Source organism: Halichoerus grypus, chromosome 15, assembly GCF_964656455.1.
Source record: "Halichoerus grypus chromosome 15, mHalGry1.hap1.1, whole genome shotgun sequence".
NCBI classification, from domain to species: domain Eukaryota; kingdom Metazoa; phylum Chordata; class Mammalia; order Carnivora; family Phocidae; genus Halichoerus; species Halichoerus grypus.
The window spans coordinates 52,844,959-52,866,406 of NC_135726.1; the positions used below are offsets into that span (position 1 = coordinate 52,844,959).

Consider the following 21,448-nt stretch of genomic DNA (forward strand, 5'->3'; position numbering starts at 1 on the left):
CGAGTCCCACATCGGGCTCCCTGCTCGGCAGGGAGTCTGCTTCTCCCTCTGACCCTCCTCCCTCTCATGCTCTCTGTCTCTCATTCTCTCTCTCTCAAATAAATAAATAAAATCTTTAAAAAAAAAAAAAAAGAAATATTAGGGGGAACCGGGTGTGGGGTATATGGGAATTCTCAGTACCATTTTCACAATCTTTCTGAAAAATCTAAAAACGATTCTACTATGAAATCTTCTTTTAAAAAATTCAAGTTGGGCGCCTGGGTGGCTCAGTTGGTTAAGCGACTGCCTTCGGCTCAGGTCATGATCCTGGAGTCCCGGGATCGAGTCCCACATCGGGCTCCCTGCTCGGCAGGGAGTCTGCTTCTCCCTCTGACCCTCCCCCCTCTCATGTGCTCTCTCTCTCTCTCATTCTGTCTCAAATAAATAAATAAAATCTTTTAAAAAAAATAAAATAAAATAAAATAAAAAATTCAAGTTGCAGGGCCCTACCCCCAACGATTCCAATTATGGAAGTCGGTGGCAGGATACAGGAATATACATTTTCTTACAGGACTCCCAGATGATTCAGATGCAGATAACCCAGGGACCACTGGGTGAGAAAAAGCTGTTATTTGGGGGTGAGGATGGGGCTTAGCTGAGGGGGAGTAATTCACAAGAAACGTTTGCTCTGACATTCGGAGACTCTCTTGGACCACCTTCTTGTGGTGGCCACTGTATTCTGACTGCAGATCAGGTGGGGGTGGTGGGGAGAGTCTGGATTACCACAAGCAGTTTTGGTTCCCTGTCCAGCCGAGTGGTGCTATTTATAAAAGCTCCAGTTTGTTTAACACTGTTAAATTTCAGGACGATTTGTTATGCAGCACTAGAGAACTAACATACCACCCGCCCATTAAGTCAGGGTCTTTCATTTCCAGCAGCTGAGCTTGTCATTCAGGGCAGGACCCAAACAACAAGAGCAGGAGGACCCATTTAATGGCAATGGCTCTGTTCCTGCGGTGCACCCTGCCAAACGGTCATTTATGTCTTTTCATTGAACTGGGATGTGGGGGAAGGCACTTCCCATCCTGTTTCACAGACTGAGAACACAGAGGCTGAAACAGGGAAAGTGACTTGCCCAAAATCACTAAGAAAGAAGAAGAGTTGGGCTGTAAATTCCGGCTCCTAGGAGACCTGAGCCTGAGCCCTTTCCCTTAACCACAAGGGTCCTAAGTCCTTCAAACTCAACTTGCTCCTCTGCTCCCCCTCCTGCCCCGGCTTTAAGATTTATTTAGCCGCAGCACGGCCCCCCTGGGATGGCTCCTGACACCACGCTCTGCCCTGCTCCCCCCCACCCCACTGTCCCTCAGAACGCAGCACCCACTATGACAGACACAATCGCACCTCGAGGCTATCAGTCTTCTGAGGTATCCCCGCTCTTCCCCATCTGATTTACTGACATCTACTCAGGTGCCGAGCCCCAAAGCTGTCATGCCGGCCCTGACCTGTCCTTTCCCTTACCGCCTCTCCCTGGGAGGGGACCCACCAGCAAGGCTGAGTCTACCCCTAAGATGCTTCCCTACTCCCCGAGTTTCTGTCCCTCCTCAGCCCAGGCCACCGTCTCACCTTCTTACCACCATGCCTACTGTGTTTGCCATCTTGCCTCCTACAAGCTCCACAGAGCAGGTGGAGGCTCTTGGACCACCCTCACTAGCCATCCAGACCTTGGCCCCAGCAGCCTCCTCGGTGTGGCCTTCCCTGGCCGGCCACTGTGTGCCATGCCCCGGACACTGCCCAGGACTTGGCCTCCCGCTTTATTTTCTTTATGTCACCCTGTGGTGGACACACCGTCTCCCTGCCCGGTAGCCCTCTCCGCGTCCTCTTCTTTTCCTGGCAAACAGAATTCCAGTTTTGAGCCAGTGGCAACAAACTTGAGGGATCACACTGGTTTCCCCCGGTTCCTGGAGACACAGCCTGAGTGTCCAGGAAAACCGTGGCCGTTTTCCTTCCAGCTGTCGGGGATCAGTGGAGAAAGAGCATGGGTTCTGCCAGTGGGACAGGAGGGACGTCCTGCTAGGGGCTGCTACAAGCTCTCCTGGCTCTTCCAAGGGGACAAGAGGGAGGGACGGGTTCTCTTCCCCGCAGCCTCCGAAGGTCTGGGTGTTGGCATAGGAAGAGGTGATTTTTGCTGCTGCGGCAGCCAACAGGCTGAAGCTGGCCCCTGTGGGTGCGCCTGACCTCACAGCTGAGCCACGGGAGCCACCACGCGTCCCGACCCCTGCCGCCTGTGCTGCCTCCCCTGCTCCCGTGGCCGCGAGCATCCCCACAATCAGTATCTCAAATCACCTTTTCACTCATTCATCACCGCGACTCTCTCACTCCGACAATGGAAGCCCCACAGGGAGAGGGGCCTTTTTCCTCCTGCCTCACTGTAGCCCCATTGCACAGACTGGGGGCCGTCAGTTGGGCTTATGCTCTATGGTAGGTGCTTACTAAATGCTGGCTGGGTAAGTGTACGAGGCCCCCGGCTCCTGTCCTCCGGGGCCGGGACTCAGCTTACTCATCTCTGTGGCTCCAGCAAGTAGCAGGGCTCAAAAGCCTTTGTCAGATCAACAGGCCGGGGAAGCCAGAAGACAGCTGCTCAAGAACCCAATTTAATAAGATTTACAAGTCGACACGTACAAAAAAAACCTAACAATGTACAAGTCATTGCAAGACTAGGGACTGAATCTGGAATGCAGAGAGACTCCCCTGGTGAGGGGGCCCCAACATGTTGGAGATCTGAAGGTATCTTCCCACTGATTCTCTACGTCTTGGCCTTATCTAACAAATGTAACCAAACCCCAAAACTGAGGCGAAGATTTTAGCGCTAGCCAGATCTACCTCATCCCCCCCGCCCAAGCCTCCCTGCTCTAGGAGAAGTGGAACTGAAAGAAGGGGAGAGACTAATTAAAACCTACGGAGACTGGAGCCTCTGGCACCAGCCAACAGCGGTCTGACGACTGGGGGCTTCTCCTGCCTATTTATGGCCGAATGCCCACCATGTTTCCACACCAGGCTGGCAAGTGAGGGAATGTAAGGGTGGGGAGGAGGCAGAGGGGTACCCCAAACCCGCTGGAGAGGCCGAGGGGAAAGGTGACGAGGCTGGAGGCCCCCATCCAGACTGGCTGCCTTGCCCCAGTTCCCCCCACCCCACCCCAATCACCACTGCAGGGGGCCGATGTCAGCCCCTATCTCCTCCTCCTCCTCTTCTTCCTCCTTCAGCTGGAAGGGCTTCACAGGCCACTTTACCCTGACGATGGGCTCCACATGGTCCTGAAGCCGGTGGCGCTTCATGTGGGCATTTCGACTCTTGATTTTGTCGAACACCCTGAGAAGTCACCAAAGGACACAAGTCAGAGCAGGGCGAAGGCAGGTCGCCCAAGGGCCGCCAGGGGGGCCGAGGGGAGGTGGTGTGGGCACATCCAGGGACAGGAATGATACCTCTCACACTCTCTGCAGGGAAAGACACCCTGGCCCTCCACACTCCCCGGTGGCTCAGGGGTCCGCTTGGGGCCGGCATTTGGGCTGGAGTTGAGAATGGACTCCCTCCTGTAACTCTTGGTCTTTATCTTGAACTCAGGAGTGGGACGGTGGCTGGGTCTCTCCCGAGGGCTGCAAATGACCTGCAGAGGGACAGAAACGACGATGGAAGGGTGCCAACCCTCCACCCTTCTCAGGGAGCCTCTAGGCTGGGCAGGGAAGCCCTTCCCCCTTCCCTGACTTGGATGGGCAGTGCCATCCCGATCTGCGCCGAACTCCAGCCCCACCTTCCCCCGGACCTTCTACCTTTGCTTCTGTCCTGTCTGCCTCATCTGGCTCTCTCTTGACCCTCTTTTCCAGTCCTGGGGCTCGGCCACAGTCAAACTTGATCATTTTTTTCCAGATGTAATAATACTCAACACACTGGGCTACAGTCTTTGTCTGAATCTAGTGAAGGAAAACAGAAGGCGGCTATGGGCAACACCTCACAAGCAGCCTCAAGTGTCGCCATGATGCCCTAAAATCCCCTCCCCATGGGCGCCTGGGTGGCTCAGTTGGTTAAGTGACTGCCTTCGGCTCAGGTCATGATCCTGGAGTCCCTGGATCGAGTCCCGCATCGGGCTCCCTGCTCAGCAGGGAGTCTGCTTCTCCCTCTGACCCTCCCCCCTCTCATGTATTCACTCTCTCTCATTCTCTCTCTCTCAAATAAATAAATAAAAATCTTTAAAAAAAAAAATCCCCTCCCCATGGGGCCAGTCACTTTTTGAAAGCCTTCCTGAATGTCTCTCTGCGTCGGCCTGGCGTGCCCCTTCACTGCAAGGGGCAGAGAATCGCAAAGTCCTCACAGGTGACGAGGGGTTCAGGGTGAAGCCCCCACGGCCGACACTGGCTAAGCCCTGCACACCCCAGGGGGCAGGTCCATCCCAGAGATCCTGCCCTATGGGAAGGTGCACTGGGAGGCATGTTACAAGGATGCTCATGGCGCCATCATGCCTAGGAGCCACGTGTCTGCCAACTGGGACTCATGAAAGCAGAATGCCCTGAGGCAGTGGGGGCCACACAGCCTTTGCAACAGTGAGGCAGGGCCCTGAAGTCCGTAGGGAAGTGGCCCATGAGAGGAGGAAGAGGTTCTGAGGGCACAATTTGATCCTGGCCATTTAGACCCCACCGTTTGCTCCTCCCTCCACTAAGAAGTGATTCCGTTAACAATAAAATCTGTAAAAACAAAACAGGATGGAAAAGTTTATTAATTGCTCCAGAAGGAACATTTCTCAGGTAAATTCAATTGGCCATTTAGTATCTGGAGCTCACTTCAGAAAAGACCTTCTCTGTGTGAATTTTTTCAGCTTTGTGTGTCGTCACAAACTAAGAGTCAAAATAGTACATCCCCTGCCCATCTAGGAAATAGCACTAAGTTAAAAAAAAAAAAAAAGCCAAAAAGTTGAACTTCTGCTTCCAAACAAGACGGAGCAATAGCAGGAGCTAGATCTCCCTCCCATCCCAAACAATGAAAAGACACAGGCAAAATATAGGAAACAGTGGTTGGTAAAACCCTAGGCATCAGTCAAAAAACATCTTTCTGAGAGGTAGAAAATACACTACCACCTTGGGAGAGTTTCCAGACCACGGCCCAGGGGGAGGGACCAGCAGACTCCTTAGCTGAGAGGAGCCTAGTGCCTGGGGAGACCAAGGTGGCAAGAGTCCACAGGACAGAGGACAGCAGAGCAGACAGCAGCACGGAGAAAAATGCCAGAGATCTGGACAGAGTTCCCCTCAAGGATTCAGTGAAGTGGGTGTGAAGAGACAAGCCAATGCTAAGTAAAGATCCATCTGAAAGGATCAGAGGGAAAGGCGCCTGCGGCTCTCAGGGGCCAGGAACGGTGCCTGTCCCCACCAGCTGGGGGTGGAAAACCTAATTCATGGGCCACTGGTAGAGTAATGAGAAGGGTTTCACCTCAGAAATGAGAAATAATTAGCCCTAGACAAAAAGCTGTTCTGGTACCGCCTTAAAAAACCTAAAGCAATACCCAAAAGGAACAAGTTGTTTTCAAGTAACTGTGCCAGAACAAAGGTCAAGAATATTTATAAGATGCAAAAATATCCAGCACCCAACAAGCTAAAATTCACAATGCCTGGAATCCAGTGAAAAATCACCAGGCATGCGAAGAAGCAGGAAAATATGACATATAATGAGGAGAAAAATCAACCTGTCAAAATCAAGTCAGAATACTTGCAGATGTTAGAATTAGCAGGGAAGGACATTAAATTTATTATGTCTGCATAATATTTGATCAAAAATTTAAGTAACGACATGGAAGATATGAAAGAGACCCAAAGAAAACTCTTAGGGACAAAAACCATAATGTCCGAGAGGAAAACTGCACGGCATGGGATTAATGGCAGACTTGGCACTGCAGGAAGAAAGATGACTGAACTTGAAGATACAGCAATAGAAACCATCTGAAATGAAACACACAGAGGAAAACAGATGGGAAAAATGAAAAAGAGCATGAGTGAGCCATGGGGCAAGTGCAGGAAGCCACACACACACACACACACACACACACACACACACGTCGGTGGAGTCCTCGAAGGAGAAGGGAGGGACACAAATATCTGAAGAAAGAAGGCCAAATTTCCCCAAATTTAATGAAAACTACAAACCCACAGGTCTAAGAAGCTCAACCAACCCCAACCACAAGAAAAAAAATGAAGAAAACCATACTGAAGCACATCATAATAAAACTGCTCAAAACCAGGGATGAAGAGAAATTCATATAAACAGCCACCACACAAACAAACAAACAAAATACATGTTTTATACAGAGGAACAGAGACAAGGAAATCTGTAGATTTCTTGGTGGAAACAACAAAATCAAGAAGAAAATAGAGCAACATCTTTAAATGACTTCAAGAATTAAAAAAAAAAAAAAACCTGTCAAACTAGAATTCCATATCTAGCAAAGATAGCTTTCAAAAATGGAGGCAAAATAAAGACTTTTTTCAATACACAGAAGCTGGAAAAAATCCATGACTAGCAAACCTGAACCACAAGAAGTGGTAAAGGATTCGCATCTATTTCTTTCTGGAAAATGATGCCAGATGAAAACATGGATGTGTACAAAGGGATGCAAGCGCAGTAAAAATGCTAACTATGTGTGTAAAAATATAAGACTTTGTATTTTACTTTATTTATTTATTTACTTATTTATTTATTTTTATTTTTAAAGGTTTTATTTATTTGACAGAAAGACAGCCAGAGAGGGAACACAAGCAGGGGGAGTGGGAGAGGGAGAAGCAGGCTTCCTGTGGAGCAGAGAGCCTGATGCGGGGCTTGATCCCAGGACACTGGGATCATGACCCGAGCCGAAGGCAGATGCTTAATGACTGAGCCACCCAGGCGCCCCCTTATTTTTAAAGATTTTATTTATTTGACAGAGAGAGACACAGCGAGAGAGGGAACACAAGCAGGGGGAGCGGGAGAGGGAGAAGCAGGCTTCCCGCTGAGCAGGAAGCCTGATGTGGGGCTCGATCCCAGGACCCTGGGATCATGACCTGAGCCGAAGGCAGACACTTAACGACTGAGCCACCCAGGCGCCCCAAGACTTTGTATTTTAAATCTCTCTAAACATAGTTGGCTGTTCAAACAAAAACAGTAACAAGGTATTGAGGGGTTCGTAACATATATAAAAGGTGTAACAATCACAGTATAAAGGCCAGGAGGAGAGATGGAAGCCTGCTACTCTGTGGTTTTCATTCTGCACATGAAGTGCTATCAAATCACTTGAAGGTTCAACAGTGATAAGTTAATGATGCATAGTATAAACCCTAAAGCAACCACCAAAATAATAAAAGAGTTATAGCCAATAAGCCAACAAAGGAGATAAAATGGAATCCTAAAATTTACTACATTAATCCAAAAGAAGGCAGAAAAATTGCAAAAAGGAGAAACAAAGAACAGATGAGTCAAACAGAATACACACAGCAAGGTGATGGACTTAAACATAACCATCTCAATAATCACGTTAAATGTGAATGGTCTAAACACCCTAATTAAAAGGCTGGATATTTTTTTAAAAAGCATGTAACAGAATATTACTCAACTATAAAAAGGAATGAAATCTTGCCATTTGTGACAACATGGATGGATCTGGAGAGTATAACGCCAAGTGAAATAAGTCAGAGAAAGACAAATACCATATGATCTCACTCGTGTGGAATTTAAGAAACAAAAAAAGAAAAAAGACAGTTAAGACAGATTCTTAAACACAGAGAACAAGCTGGTGGTTCTCAGATGGGAGGTGAGTGGGGGGAGGGGGAAATAGGTGATGGGGATCAATAGCACATTTCTTTTGATGAGCTCAGAAGTGCTGAATTATTATATTGTGCACCTGAAACTAATAACACTCTATGTTAATTATACTTCGATTACAACAAATAAAAAAGCACCATCTAATACATGCTACTTATAAAAATATACTTTAAATATAAAAACACGAATAGGTTAAAAGTAAGAGGTTATACCATACAAACACCCATTATAAGAAAGTTGGAGTAGTTGGCTATATAATAGCAGAAAAATAGATTTCATAGCAAAGAATAATACCAGGCATAAAGGAAATCATTTCATTATGATAAAAAGGTCAATTAATCAAGACATAAGAATCCTAAATGTTCATGCACCTAAGTCAGAGCTTCAAAATACACGAAGCAAAACCTGATAGAACTACAGGGAAGGGGTGCCTGGGTGGCTCAGTTGGTTAAGCGACTGCCTTCGGCTCAGGTCATGATCCTGGAGTACCTGGATCGAGTCCCGCATCGGGCTCCCTGCTCGGTGGGGAGTCTGCTTCTCCCTCTGACCCTCCCTCCTCTCATGTGCTCTCTCTCTAATAAATAAATAAAATATCTAAAAAAAAAAAAACTACAGGGAAAAATAGATCCATAGTTACAGCCAAATATTTTAATAACCCATTCCCAATAATTGCTAGGACAAGGAAACGGTAAAGGGATGGAAGACCCAAAACACATTATCAACCATCTTGAACTGATATTTCTAGAGCTCCAGCCAATAGCAGCAGAATACAGCTTCTTCAAGTGTACTCAGGACATCTACTAAGATGTAGACCATATTCTCGGCCATAATCAATGATCAAAAAATTTAAAAGGATTTGAGTCATATGAAGTATTTCTCTGACCACAGTGACATTAAATTAAAAGTCAGTAACAGAAGAACTCTGGAAAATCCTAAAATATCTGGAGACTAAATAACACACTTCTAAACAACTCATAGGTCAAAAAAGAAATCAAAAGGGAAGTGAAAATGTATTTTGAACTCAATAAAAATGAAAACCCAACGTATGTATCAAAGCAGTACTTTGAGGAAAATTTGTAGCACTAAATACCTATATTAGGGAAGAAGAAAGGTTTCATTTCAATGATCTCAGTCTCTACCTTCAGAAGCTAGAAAAAGGAGAACAAATTAAACTCAAAGCAAGCAGAAGAAATGAAATAATAAACAGCAGGGGTGCCTGGGTGGCTCAGTCGTTAAGTGTCTGCCTTCGGCTCAGGTCATTATCCCAAGGTCCTGGGATCGAGCCCCGCATCGGGCTCCCTGCTCCGTGGGAAGCCTGCTTCTCCCTCTCCCACTCCCCCTGCTTGTGTTCCTGCTCTCCATCTCTCTATCAAATAAATAAAATAAAATCTTAAAAAAAAAAAAAAGAAATAATAAACAGCAGAGCAGAAATCAAATAGAAAAAAAAAATCAACAAGCCAAAGCTGGTTTTTTTGAGAAAATCAGTAAAATTGATAAATCTCTAGCCAGACTGGTCAAGAAAAAAAAAAAGACCAGTTACTGATATCAAGAATGAGAGAGGTGACATCCCTATAGTCAATGAATATAAAAAGCACAATATGAGACTATTATGAACAATTTTAGCTAATATATCAGACAACTTAGAAGAAACGAACAAATTTCTCGAAAGAAAAACCACCAAGAAGACATGATAACGTGAATTGCCCTACATCTATGAAATAACCTGAATCTGCACTTCAAAACCTTCCCACAAAGAAAACTCCAGGCCGAGGTGGCTTCACCACCAAATATTTGAGTAATAAATAAAGCTGATTCTAAACAACTTCTTCCAAAAATTGAAGAGGAGGGAATACTTCCCAGCTCATTCAATAAGGTCAGCATTACCCTGATATGAAAGCCAGACAAAGATATTACAAGGAAAGAAAGCTCCAGACTAATATCCCTCACAAACACAGATGAAAACTTCTAAACCAAGTGTTAATAAATAGAATCCAACAATATATATATACAAAGGACAAGACTTCGGGACCAAGTGGAGCTCATCCCAGAAATGTGAGGTTGATTTAACAATCAAAAATCAATATAATTGGCCATACTAAAATAAAAAAGAATAACCATATGAGCATCTCAACAGATGCAGAAAAAGCACTATCAATACAACCCCATATCCTTTACCGATACAAACTCTCAGCAAACTGGGAATAAGAGGAATTTCTTCAACCTGATCAGCAACATCTACAAAGACCCCACAGCTAATGTCATACTTAAGGGAAAATAGGGGCTGGTTTCCCTCTAAGATCATGAACAAGTCCAGAAGGTCCACTCTCACCACTTCTACTAACAAGGTACTGGAGGTTCTACAGAGCAGTGAGGCAAGAAAAAATCAAAGGCATCCAGACTGGAAAGGAAGAAATGAAACTGTCTTTATCTGCAGATGATATGATGGCCTATGTAGAGAACCCAACAGAATCTGCTTTTAAAAAAGCTATAAAAACTAATAAATGAGCTTAGCAAGACTGTAGAACACAAGATCAGTATTATTTCAATCTTATTTCTATGTATTTCACAAGAAGCCATTGAAATCAGAATTAAAAAGAACCTTCCATAACAGCAGAAAAAGTAGAACTACTTAGGAATAAGCTGGAGGTCAGACGTGCAACACCTCTACACTAAAACTTTCCTCAAAACACCATGGAGGGAAATTAAAGACTTAAGTAAATAAATATACTTCGTTCACTGGTCAGAAGACCAGATACTATTAAGGTATCAATTCTCTGCAATTGACCTAGAGAGTCAATGTACCAAACAAGATCCTGTCAAAGTTTTTTTAAAGAAATTGACAAGCTAATTCTAGAATTCACATGGAAATGCAAAGGACCTAGGACAGAAAACACTTTGAAAAAGAGTAACCCAGAGTTGAAGAACTAACGTTTTCTGATATCATGACTTATTATATAAATCAACAGTAATAAAGAGCATGCTAACAGCTTAATAGTAGACCAACAAGGGGTGCCTGGGTGGCTCAGTCGTTAAGCGTCTGCCTTCGGCTCAGGTCATGGTCCCAGGGTCCTGGGATCAAGTCCCACAATGGGCTCCCTGCTCTGCGGGAAGCCTGGTTCTCCCTCCCCTACTCCCCTGCTTGTGTTCCCTCTCTCGCTGTGTCTCTGTCAAATAAATAAATAAAATCTTAAAAAAAAAAATAGACAAATAGATCAACTGAACAAAATGGATAGCCCAGAAATACACACATACGTATATGGCCAACTGATATTTGGCTGAGGCACAAAGACCGTTGAGTGGAGAAAACGTAGTTTCTTCAACAAAAGGTATTGGAACGATTAAATATTCATATGCAAAAAATGAACTCCAATCCATACCTTGCATATCAATCCAGAACAGGTCATAAATCTAAACCTAAAACTAAAAACCATAACACTTCTAGAAGAAAACATAGGGGAAAATCTTGATGACTTTCGGTAGGCAAAGGTTTCTTAGAGATGCCACCAGAAGCATGATCCATAAGAGAAAAATTAGTAAATTGAGCTTACTCAAAGTCTAAAATTTTTCCTCAAAAGACACTGTTGAACCGAAACTGTGAAGTCAGAGACCGGGAACAAATATCTGCAAAGCAGGTATCTGGATGAAGAGCTTGTGTTCGGAACGAATAAAGAACCCCCACAGTTTAATAAAAACACAAACACCCCCCCAAAAAACATAGGCAAAGAATTGGGAGCAGACACCTTACCACGAGGCACAGCGAAAGCGAACAAGCAGGTGGAAAGATGCTCAACATCGTTTGTCTTTCGGGAAGCGCAGTGAGAGAACGCTGTGCGCTCATCAGAATGGCAAAAAGAAGCCTGACCGTGGGGCGTGCTGGGAAGGGCGCGCAGCACCGGGAACTCTTGCGAGCACTGCCCGTGGGCACGTGAAGTGCTACGACCGCCTTGGATAACCATTTGGCGGTTTCTTCAAAGTGAAACATGACACTCACCATATGATGTACTCATTCCCCTGGCTAGGTATTTACCCCGAAGAAAAACAGTGCTGGTCCTTGAGAGCCCTGTATGTGAATGAGTGTTCACGGCAGCTGTATCTGTAATTGCTGATATCTGGAAACCACCCAGATGGCAACAGGTGAAAGATTAAATAGATGGTGGTACACCCACACAATGAAACATTCCCCGGCAATGAAAAGGGGTGAACGACTGGTACTCAACAACACGGATGGATCTCACTGATGCTAGGTGTAAGCAGAGCACATGTCGTATGACGATTCCATTCATAGAAAACTCTGGAAAACGCAAACTAATTTACAGTGACAGAAAGGAGACAAGGAGTGGACTAGGGACAGAGGTGGCAGGAAAGAGGACCGAGGGGCAGGGGGAAACGTGTGGGGGTGACAGATGTGTTTGTGATCTTGACCGTGTGAATGGCCTTGTAGGTGTATAAATACACAAAAACATCAAATGTTACACTTTGATTACGTGTGGTTTTGTGTACATCAGATTAACAAAAGAACAAAAAACCCAGCAGGATATCCAGTGTAGTAGGATCTCAGCCTTTCATAAGCACGTGCACGTATGCGTGTGAGATGTGCACGGGGAGCGCAAAGCTGAGGCGCACGAGCAAACAGGCCGACGTTAGCCACCAGAAGGAGGCCTTTACCGGAGCATTTCCCAAGTTGAAGATGGGAGCGTTCATTTATTTGAGCACTGAGCCTTGACGCATTTCTGGGCTGTCTGGAGGTGTTCACAACAATGGCGTTTTAAAATTATGAACCGTTTCTGAGACAAGCAGAGCGTCACCCCCGACAGGCCCTTCTGCTCTAGTTCGGCTCAGCTGTGTGAGGCGAGGCCCTGTCTACACCAGCGCACCCACATTCACCTTACCGTCTTGTGTATCAAGTAGAAGTCCTTCTTGTGGGCACAGAATGCCTTCTTAAAAAGCCTCTTCTCCATGGGGGTCCAGATGTCTGAACCTATTAGAGAAAGAGCCAAGCACGGGGGGCGGGGAGGGGAGGACAGGGCTGACGTGCAAACCACCCTCCTTTTAAAGCTGCCATCACTAAGCACAGTTATGTGTCAAACATTCTGCTAAGCCCCTTACTTCCTTTATCTCCTACAATCCTGACAAAAACCTTAGCAGGTAGGGCCCGTTAGGATCTGCACTTTACGGAGGCAGCCACGGCTTGCACTGGTTGAGAGACTTGCTGAGGCTGGGGGAGGGCCCCAGACTGCCTGACTCCAGGGCTGGCGCGCCCCACTGCTGAAGCTCAGCCTGCCTACGCCTCTCCCTGGCCAGGGGCATCCCCTTCCAGGTTGGGCACAGCCCACGAGGGAACCACCGGGAAGGGGATGGTAGGACGCAACTAGAAGAAAACATGCCACAGAGTCCCCCACCCCACCCCCACCCCCCTGGGAGAGGAGAGGCCTTTCTGGAAAGACAGATGAAGACCCCAAGAGAACTCCCAAAAGGCACAGGCAAAGTTTGCTGTTCGGACTGACTGTTCACAAGGTCTTGCCTGGCAAAAACCACACCCACAGCCTCGCCCAGTCACCTGCGTAGCGGTAGTCGGCCAGCGGGTGAGTCTGCGGCTTCTGGGGTCCTCGGAGTAAGAGGGTCTCCAGGGCAATCTGGAACAAGAGGAGTTGTGGGCTACTTTACACAGGGAGGGAATGAAGAGTCTTCCTCCATTCCTTCCTTCCTTCCAAAGACACTTCTAGCTCTCCCTAAGGCCTTCCCTAGCCCTACTACCCGGTGTGTGGTTGGTCCACGGACCAGCCACCGCCTGTAAACCACCTGTGGCCCCGCGGACCACACCACTAAGCAGACTGCTGAGTGCAGCTGACGGAGGTTTCTCACGGCAAGGTGCTCCTGACGCAGGAGACAGTGTGTGGATTTATTCTGGGGCACACTCCTTACCATCAAGGACCAGCATTTGGAATAGGACTGCCCTTGCCCACTGCCCTCCTTTATTTCCTTCATAGCACTAACCACTATCCAGCAATCTTCTAAAACGTACTTCCTGTTTTGACTCTTCTAGAATGTAAGCCCACAAAGAGGGGATTTTGTCCTGCTCCCCTGAGGAACCACAGTCAGGTCCCACCAGGGGATCTGTGGGACCCAGCACAAAATGAAAACGTGGGCCCTTGTTCAAAACTTATTAAGAATTTCAAGATGGCAGCAGCAGAGCATGAAACCAAGGTTGGAGCCCCCAAGCCGGCCCTGGCCCCAGCGCCACATTACCAAGCACTCAGTCGAACCCCATAAAGATGTGTTGATCACTCTGCTGAGCACGTACTACGTGCCGGCCGCTGCCTCTCGGCTCAAGAAAAAGCATGACCGTGGCACTGATTCTTGGGGACCAACCTCAGGTGATGGGACTTTTCCTCTCCCACTACTCAAGACTGTGAAGAGGGTCCTTGGAGGATGCAGAGGCCATTCTATTGCATCAGAGGTTTTCATACACGGGTTTTTATTTTTATTTTTTTTAAAGATTTTTATTTATTTATTTGAGAGAGACAATAAGAGATAGAGAGCATGAGAGGGGGGAGGGTCAGAGGGAGAAGCAGACCCCCTGCCGAGCAGGGAGCCCGATGCGGGACTCGATCCCGGGACTCCAGGATCATGACCTGAGCCAAAGGCAGTCGCTTAACCAACTGAGCCACCCAGGTGCCCCGTACATGGGTTTTTAATCGAAGAGAAAAAGCTCAATAAGTAAACCCAATTAGCACAGGACCCAAGATGATGGGTCTCCGGGGCGCTGACTGCCCAGTGCCCCCTAGATGTCTCCGAGGACCCCGGGAGTTGTTGTTGCACCACCCAGACAGCTGACTCACTGAGCCCACAGCTGCGGCTCACAAGGACCACACCAATCCCAAAGCCACCGGGTCGAAGGACAGTGGCCCGCCTTCACTTTTCGGGAGCCGCAAACCCCCAAGCAGACCGCACACGGCATGCACCTGCCGTCCCGGCCCCAGGAGAGGAGGGGGCTTCCGCAGACGGCCCCTGGCCCTAACCCTGCCTCCACTTCACCTGAACGTTGCCCTGGGCTTCGTGCAGGCAGTGCAGCGCGAGCTCCAGGTTGGTGCCCCCTCCCGGCATCACGCTGGAGCAGGCCACGTTGCAGAGCTCAGTCACTGTTTCCGGCGGCGAGCCGTCCCAGCACAGGGGGAGAGAGGAGACACGAGGAGTCAGCGAGCTCCAGGGAGGAGACTTCCCTGACAGCACTGAGAGGGGGCTCCTTGTCACCGGCCTCCTCACGTCTCAGCTGAAAGCGGGATGAGAGAAGGGAGAGACACGGCGGAAGGGCGCAAACCCTGCTCCTGGCACTTGCTCTGAACAGCCTGGCCCGGCTTGCGTGAGAAGGCAGCTGGGGGCAGGGGAGTGCAGCTCAAGAGAAGCCACACAGCACCAAGGGCGAGCCTTCCCCACCCCCTCACCCCAGGGTACTGCTTCTTAGCCGAGGGGAGAACTGGCAGGAGAAGTCCTCAGACATGGCGGGGGGTGGGGTGGGGGGGTGGCGGCAGGGCCCTCGGGAATTTGGCCCCAAAGTCTCAGCCACCTCTGTCCTGCGTTTCTTGGTTGGTCGTCACATCTCCCCATGGCTTCCAGACCAGAGAAGCTATGTGCTCATCACCTCCAGCCAGCGATCTCTCCTGGAGCTCTGGGATCTCGGCCTGGAACCGGCTTCCTATGTTGATGTGTCTGAAATGAGGCCACACACACAGACGCGCGAGACATACACATGTGACCAAGACGGGAAATGGAACAGAGACGGGCGGTGTGCCCTGCTCTCCGGCTGCAGCCCTGCCCAGTGCAAACCCTCTGCCATCTGCCAGACGTGTTCAGCGTCCATCATCCCTGAGAGATATGTGTAGGCATTCCAGAAACCTCTCAAGGGGGGACTTCCTTCCTTCCTCTGATTTTCCTTATTGCCATACCTCTGGCCTCAGGAGTCGCTTTGGGTCTAGGGCAGGGGAGGTATACGCTTACAGCCGGCAGGCTTCTACACCCACGGCCATACCGATCTAGCCACATTCCACGGACACTCGAAAGTCTCATATGGTGGTACCACCACCAATTCTACCTAGGACCCCAGGGTCCTGGGCATTCTGTCCCCCTGGCCCCAGCTATGGTATCTCTGGACAGAAAGAATACTGAGGGAGCTTCCCACATACACACATAGAAGTGCACCACTTCTCTCTTAGGGAGGCTCCGTAGCTAGACCAGAGCCCCTATGATGAAGGAGCCCCTGGGAAAAACGGACACTGGCCCGCAGGGAGGGTAAAAGCACCCCCACTTTGGAAGGACCCACCCTCAGGTGCTAAGTCTGTTCCAACTCACGGTTCAATGCTGATCTTGGTGTCATCCTTTACCATGCAAATGCCAAAAGAGCTATCCACTTGATCTAGAAAACATACAACAACAACAAAAAGTCTCAAGAAGACTGACCGTAAGTGATCCGGGGGGCCCCTTCTGCCTGCCTTTGCAGAGTAGCTAAAAGCAGGCTCTTTAAAACCGTAGGGAGATTACTCAAAAAATTAGAAGTAGAACTACCATAAGATCCAGCAATCCCACTTCTGGGTATTTTTTTTTTAAGATTTTACTTATTTTTTTTGACAGAGAGATAGAGCCAGAGAGCAAAAGCAGGGGGAATAGCAGAGGGAGAGGGAGAAGCAGGTTCCCCGCTGAGCAGGGAGCCCCAAGTGGGGCTCGATCCCAGGACCCTGGGGTCATGACCTGAGTCAAAGGCAGACGCTTAACCAACTGAGCCACCCAGGTGCCCCCCCACTTCTGGGTATTTATCCAAAAGAACTGAAATCAATCTCTCAGGGATATCTACACTTCCATATTTACTCAGCATTACTCACAACAGCCAAGTGGAAACAACCTAATGTCCATCAACAGAGGAGTGGGTAAGGAAAATGTGGTATTTACATACAATGGAATACTAGTTAACCTTTTTTTTTTTTTAAAGGAACCTTCAATATGCAACAACATGAATAAACCTTGAGAACATCATGCCAAGTGGAACAAGCAAGTCACAGAGAAGGAAATACTACGTGACTTCACTTATGTAAGTATCTAGAATAGTCCACTCCAGGGGCGCGTGTGTGGCTCAGTTGCTTGTGTCCGACTCTTGGTTTTGGCTTGGGTCATGATCTTGGGGTCCTGGGATCAAGCCCCACATCAGGTTCTGCACTTGGCACGGGGCCTGCTGGAGATTCTCTCCCTCTCCTTCTCTCTCTGCCCCTTCCCCCCACGTGCATGCATGCTCATTCTCTCGCTCTCAAAATAAATAAAAATCTTTTTTTTTCTTTTAAAGATTTTATTTATTTATTTGACAGAGAGAGAAACAGCGAGAGAGGGAACACAAGCAGGGGGAATGGGAGAGGGAGAAGCAGGCTTCCCGCAGAGCAGGGAGCCCGATGCGGGGCTCGATCCCAGGACCCTGGGATCATGACCTGAGCCGAAGGCAGATGCTTAACGACTGAGCCACCCAGGCGCCCCAAAATAAATAAAAATCTTAAGAAAATAGTCCAATTCACATAATCAAAAGTGGAATGGTGGTTGCTAAGGGCTGGGGTAGTGGGACGTGCGTATTTACTAATTTTTTTTCTTTTTTTTTTTAAAGATTTTATTTATTCATTTGAGACACAGAGATACAGAGAGAGAGCATGAGCAAGGGGGGAGACAGAGGGAGAGGGAGAAGCAGGCTCCCTGCTGAGCCAGGAGCCCGACGTGGGGCTCGATCCCAGGACCCTGGGATCATGACCTGAGCCGAAGGCAGACGCTTAACCATCTGAGCCACCCAGGCGCCCTGTGTATTTACTAATTAATGAGCACAAAGTGTCAGTTAAGCCAGATGAATAAGCTCTAGAGCTCCACTGTACAACGTGGTACCTGTAATCAACAATGATGTACTGCATACTTACTCATTTAAGGGGGACTCATGTTAACTTATCATGATAAAACACAATTTTATTAAAAAAGATTTATTTATTTGAGAGAGAGAGGCAGGGGAGAGGGGCAGAGGGAGATGGAGAAAGAGTAACCTAAGCAGACTTGGTGCTGAGCACGGAGCCTGATGTGGGGCCTGATCTCACAACCCTGAAATCGTGACCTGAGCTGAAACCAAGAGGTGGTCACTCAACTGACTGTACCACCCAGGTGCCCTGATAACACACAATTAAAAAAAAAAAAGATTTCATGGAGGGATTGAACTTCTAAAAAGCAGAATAAGGAACTCAGCAAGGCAACAAATTAACTGATAAGTATTATTTCTAAAAACAGTAAGTTAAAGTCTCTGGAAGTTGTCCTAAAGGCAAACAGCATTTTAGAAAATACTATTTAAGGGATGCCTGGGTGGCTCAGTTGTTAAGCGTCTGCCTTCGGCTCGGGTCATGATTCCACGGTCCTGAGATTGAGCCCCGCATCGGACTCCTGCTCCACGGGAAGCCTGCTTCTCCCTCTCCCACTCCCCCAGCTTGTGTTCTTCTCTTGCTGTATCTCTGTCAAATAAATAAATAAAAAATCTTAAAAAAAAAATAATCAGTTAAGAAAATGACCAAATATTGGTAACAACAGTGAGAGTCTGTGGCATCTGTCTGCCACCCAACCCCCAGCTCCATGTAACAGAAGCTCTACCTGGAGTGCCCTACTCTAGGCAGGTGCATCCAAGAAGATGGACCCCCTCTCCCTGCAGTATCCATGCTTAAAGAATTAAAGGGAGGTATGATGATTTCTCATCAAAGACAGAATACCATTAAGAGACAGAAGATTTTTAAAAAGAACCAAATGGAAATTCTGGGGTTAAAAGAAAGTACAATAACCAGGGCGCCTGGGTGGCTCAGTCAGTTAAGAGTCCGACTCTTGATTTCGGCTCAGGTCATGATCTCAAGGTCATGAGATTGGGCCCTGCATGGGGCTCTGTGCTCAGTGGGGAGTCTGCTTGAGATTGTCTCTCTCCCTCTGACCCTCCCCCCCACAAAAGAAATAAATCTTCAAAAAAAATCACAATAGGGGCCCCTGGGTGGCTAAGTCGTTAAGCGTCTGCCTTCGGCTCAGGTCATGATCCCAGGGTCCTGGGATCGAGCCCCGCATCGGGCTCCCTGCTCAGCGGGAAGCCTGCTTCTCCCTCTCCCACTCCCCCTCCTTGTGTTCCCTTTCTCGCTGTGTCTCTCTCTGTCAAATAAAAAAAAAAATATCACAATAACCAAGATGAGGCTCAACAGCAGATTTCAGTTGGCAGGAGAAATGATCAGCAAATCTGAAGATAGATCAATGGAGATTATGTAATCTAAAGAAGAGAAAAAAGAACAGAGAAAAACGGAGTGAGCCTCAGAGAAATGCGAGACATCATTAAGTGCAGCAAAATACTTGTAATGAGAGTACCAGAAAGAGAGAAGAAAGGGACGAAAAAACATGTAAAGTATCATGGCATTGATACAACAGCTGAAATCCTCCCAAATTTGGTAAAACAAACAAACAAGATATAATCCAGGAAACTCTATAAACTCCAAATAGAACAAACACAAAGAGCTCTACATCTAGACACATCCATCATAGGCGAAATGTTGAAAAGCAAAGATGAAGATCTTGAAAGTAAAAAGAGAAAAACAACTTGTTTCATGCAAGAGTGCCCCAGTAAGATTAACAGCCGACTTCTTGTCAGAAACAATGGAGGTCACAAAGCAGAAGGATAACATATTCAAGTTGTTGAAAGTAAAAAACTGTCAACCAGGAATCATATCCAGCAAATTACTTTTCAAAAATAACTGTGAAATAAAGTCATTCTCAGATAAATAAAAATTGAGATTTCTTGCTATTAGATCTGTCTTATAAGAAATAGTAAAGGTGGAAGGGCACCCAGGTGGCTCAGTCAGTTGAGTGTCTGATTCTTGGTTTCAGCTCAGGTCATGATCTCAGGGTCGTGGGATCGAGCCCCGCATCGGGCTCCATATTCAGTGGGGAGTCTGCTTGAGATTCTCTCTCCCTCTCCCTTTGCCCCTCCCCCCTCTCTAAAATAAATAAATCTTTAAAAAAAAGAAAAAGTAAAGGTGGAATATCAGTCAGTCATAAAAAGGAATGGAATACGGACACATACTGCAACATAGGTGAAACCTAAAAACATCATGCTAGGAGACAGTCACAAAAGACCACATATTGCAGGAATACATGTATATGGAATGTCCAGATTAGCCAAATCTATAGAGACAGAGAGTAAACTAGAGGTTACCTATGGCTGGGGTTGGGGGACAGGGACAGGAGTGGCTGCAAATGAGGGTGGGGCTTCTTTTGGGGGTGATGACAATGTCTGAAACTTGATGGTAGCAATGGTTGCCCAGTTCTGTGAATGTAATAAAACCCACTGTATTACATGCTTTAAAGGGATAAGTTTTATGTAAATTATATCTCCATACTGATAACAGACAACTAAGAAAGTTCTTTAGACTGAAAGCAAATGACACGAGATAGTAATGGGAATCAAAACAAAAAAACAAAGGGTGCTGGTAAAGGTAACTATATGGGTAATTATAAAATTATAATCATATATTTCTTCTCTTATTGACTTAAAAAACAATTGTATAAAACAGTATGTATTGCGGGCCTATAAAATATAGAAATACACTATATGTGGCAATAATAGCACAAAGGGGTTGCATTAGAGTAAAGAAATAATAGCCCAGACAGTAACTTGAATCCACAGGAATAAATGAAGTTATCAGTAATGGTTAATGAGAAGGGTAATACAACAAACTCTATAAATAATGCCTGTTTTCCTTTATTCTCTTTTTTCATATAACATAAAATTACATAAAGTAATAATTATGACAGTGTACTTCTGGGTTTCTATTATCTACATACATATATAACATTGTTATATACATATATGTAACAATAATAGCAAAAGGATTAGAAGAAATGGAATTAGATAGCAATGTTCCTATATTTTATTAAGTTAATACACAACTGAGCACACTCTGATAAATTAAGATGTTATGTTTTAAGTCCTAGAGCAACTCCTAAGAAATGACTAAGAGAAAGTGAAAAATTAAAGGAAGGGATGTGTTGTACAAGAAAATACTCACTTCATACAAAAGAAAGCAGAAAAGGAGGAACAGAAGGAGAAAATGCCATGAGACATATAGAAAATAAAAAGCAAAATGGCAGATACAAATGCAACTCTGTCACTGGAACATTAAAAGAGAATGCTTAAACAAACCAATCAAAAGGCAGTTTGTCAGACTGGATAAAAAAATATGACCCAATTGATGCTGCCTGTAGGAGACCTGCTTTATTTTCAAAGACACAAACAGGGTGAAGGTAAAAGAACAGGAAAAACCATACCAAGCAAACAACAACCATAAAAGACATGAAATGGCTATACTAATGTCAGGCAAATTAGACTCTATTTTTTTTTAAAGATTTATTTATTCGAGAGAGAGAGAGAGAAAGAGAGTGGGAGGAGGGGGAGAGGGAGAGAGAGAATCTCCAGCAGACATCTGAGTGTGGAGCCCAACGCCGGGAGATCTCATGACCCTGAGATCATGACCTGAGCTGAAATCAAGAGTTGGATGCTTAACCGACTGAGCCACCCAGGTGCCCCTGCAAATTAGGCTTTAAAACAAAAAA

The 21,448-nt window shown here is 46.5% G+C and overlaps 1 protein-coding gene and 1 long non-coding RNA gene across 2 annotated transcripts in view; both read right to left on the reverse strand.

Annotated features, from left to right (window-relative positions):
* Nucleotides 1-21,448, reverse strand: part of LOC144380225 (uncharacterized) — a 168,511-nt gene that overhangs the window by 75,723 nt on the left and 71,340 nt on the right. The gene's annotated exons all lie outside the window — the stretch shown is intronic.
* Nucleotides 3,122-21,448, reverse strand: part of ZNF541 (zinc finger protein 541) — a 32,869-nt gene continuing 14,542 nt past the window's right edge. Inside the window, exons 8-15 of the mRNA XM_036114082.2 lie at nucleotides 16,157-16,220; nucleotides 15,375-15,517; nucleotides 14,846-14,949; nucleotides 13,368-13,443; nucleotides 12,700-12,788; nucleotides 3,805-3,945; nucleotides 3,460-3,641; nucleotides 3,122-3,346 (exon numbers count right to left, since the gene is read on the reverse strand). Of these exons, the coding sequence (XP_035969975.1) occupies nucleotides 3,178-3,346; nucleotides 3,460-3,641; nucleotides 3,805-3,945; nucleotides 12,700-12,788; nucleotides 13,368-13,443; nucleotides 14,846-14,949; nucleotides 15,375-15,517; nucleotides 16,157-16,220 (968 nt within the window). The 3' untranslated portion in view covers nucleotides 3,122-3,177. The remainder of the gene's footprint in view (nucleotides 3,347-3,459; nucleotides 3,642-3,804; nucleotides 3,946-12,699; nucleotides 12,789-13,367; nucleotides 13,444-14,845; nucleotides 14,950-15,374; nucleotides 15,518-16,156; nucleotides 16,221-21,448) is intronic.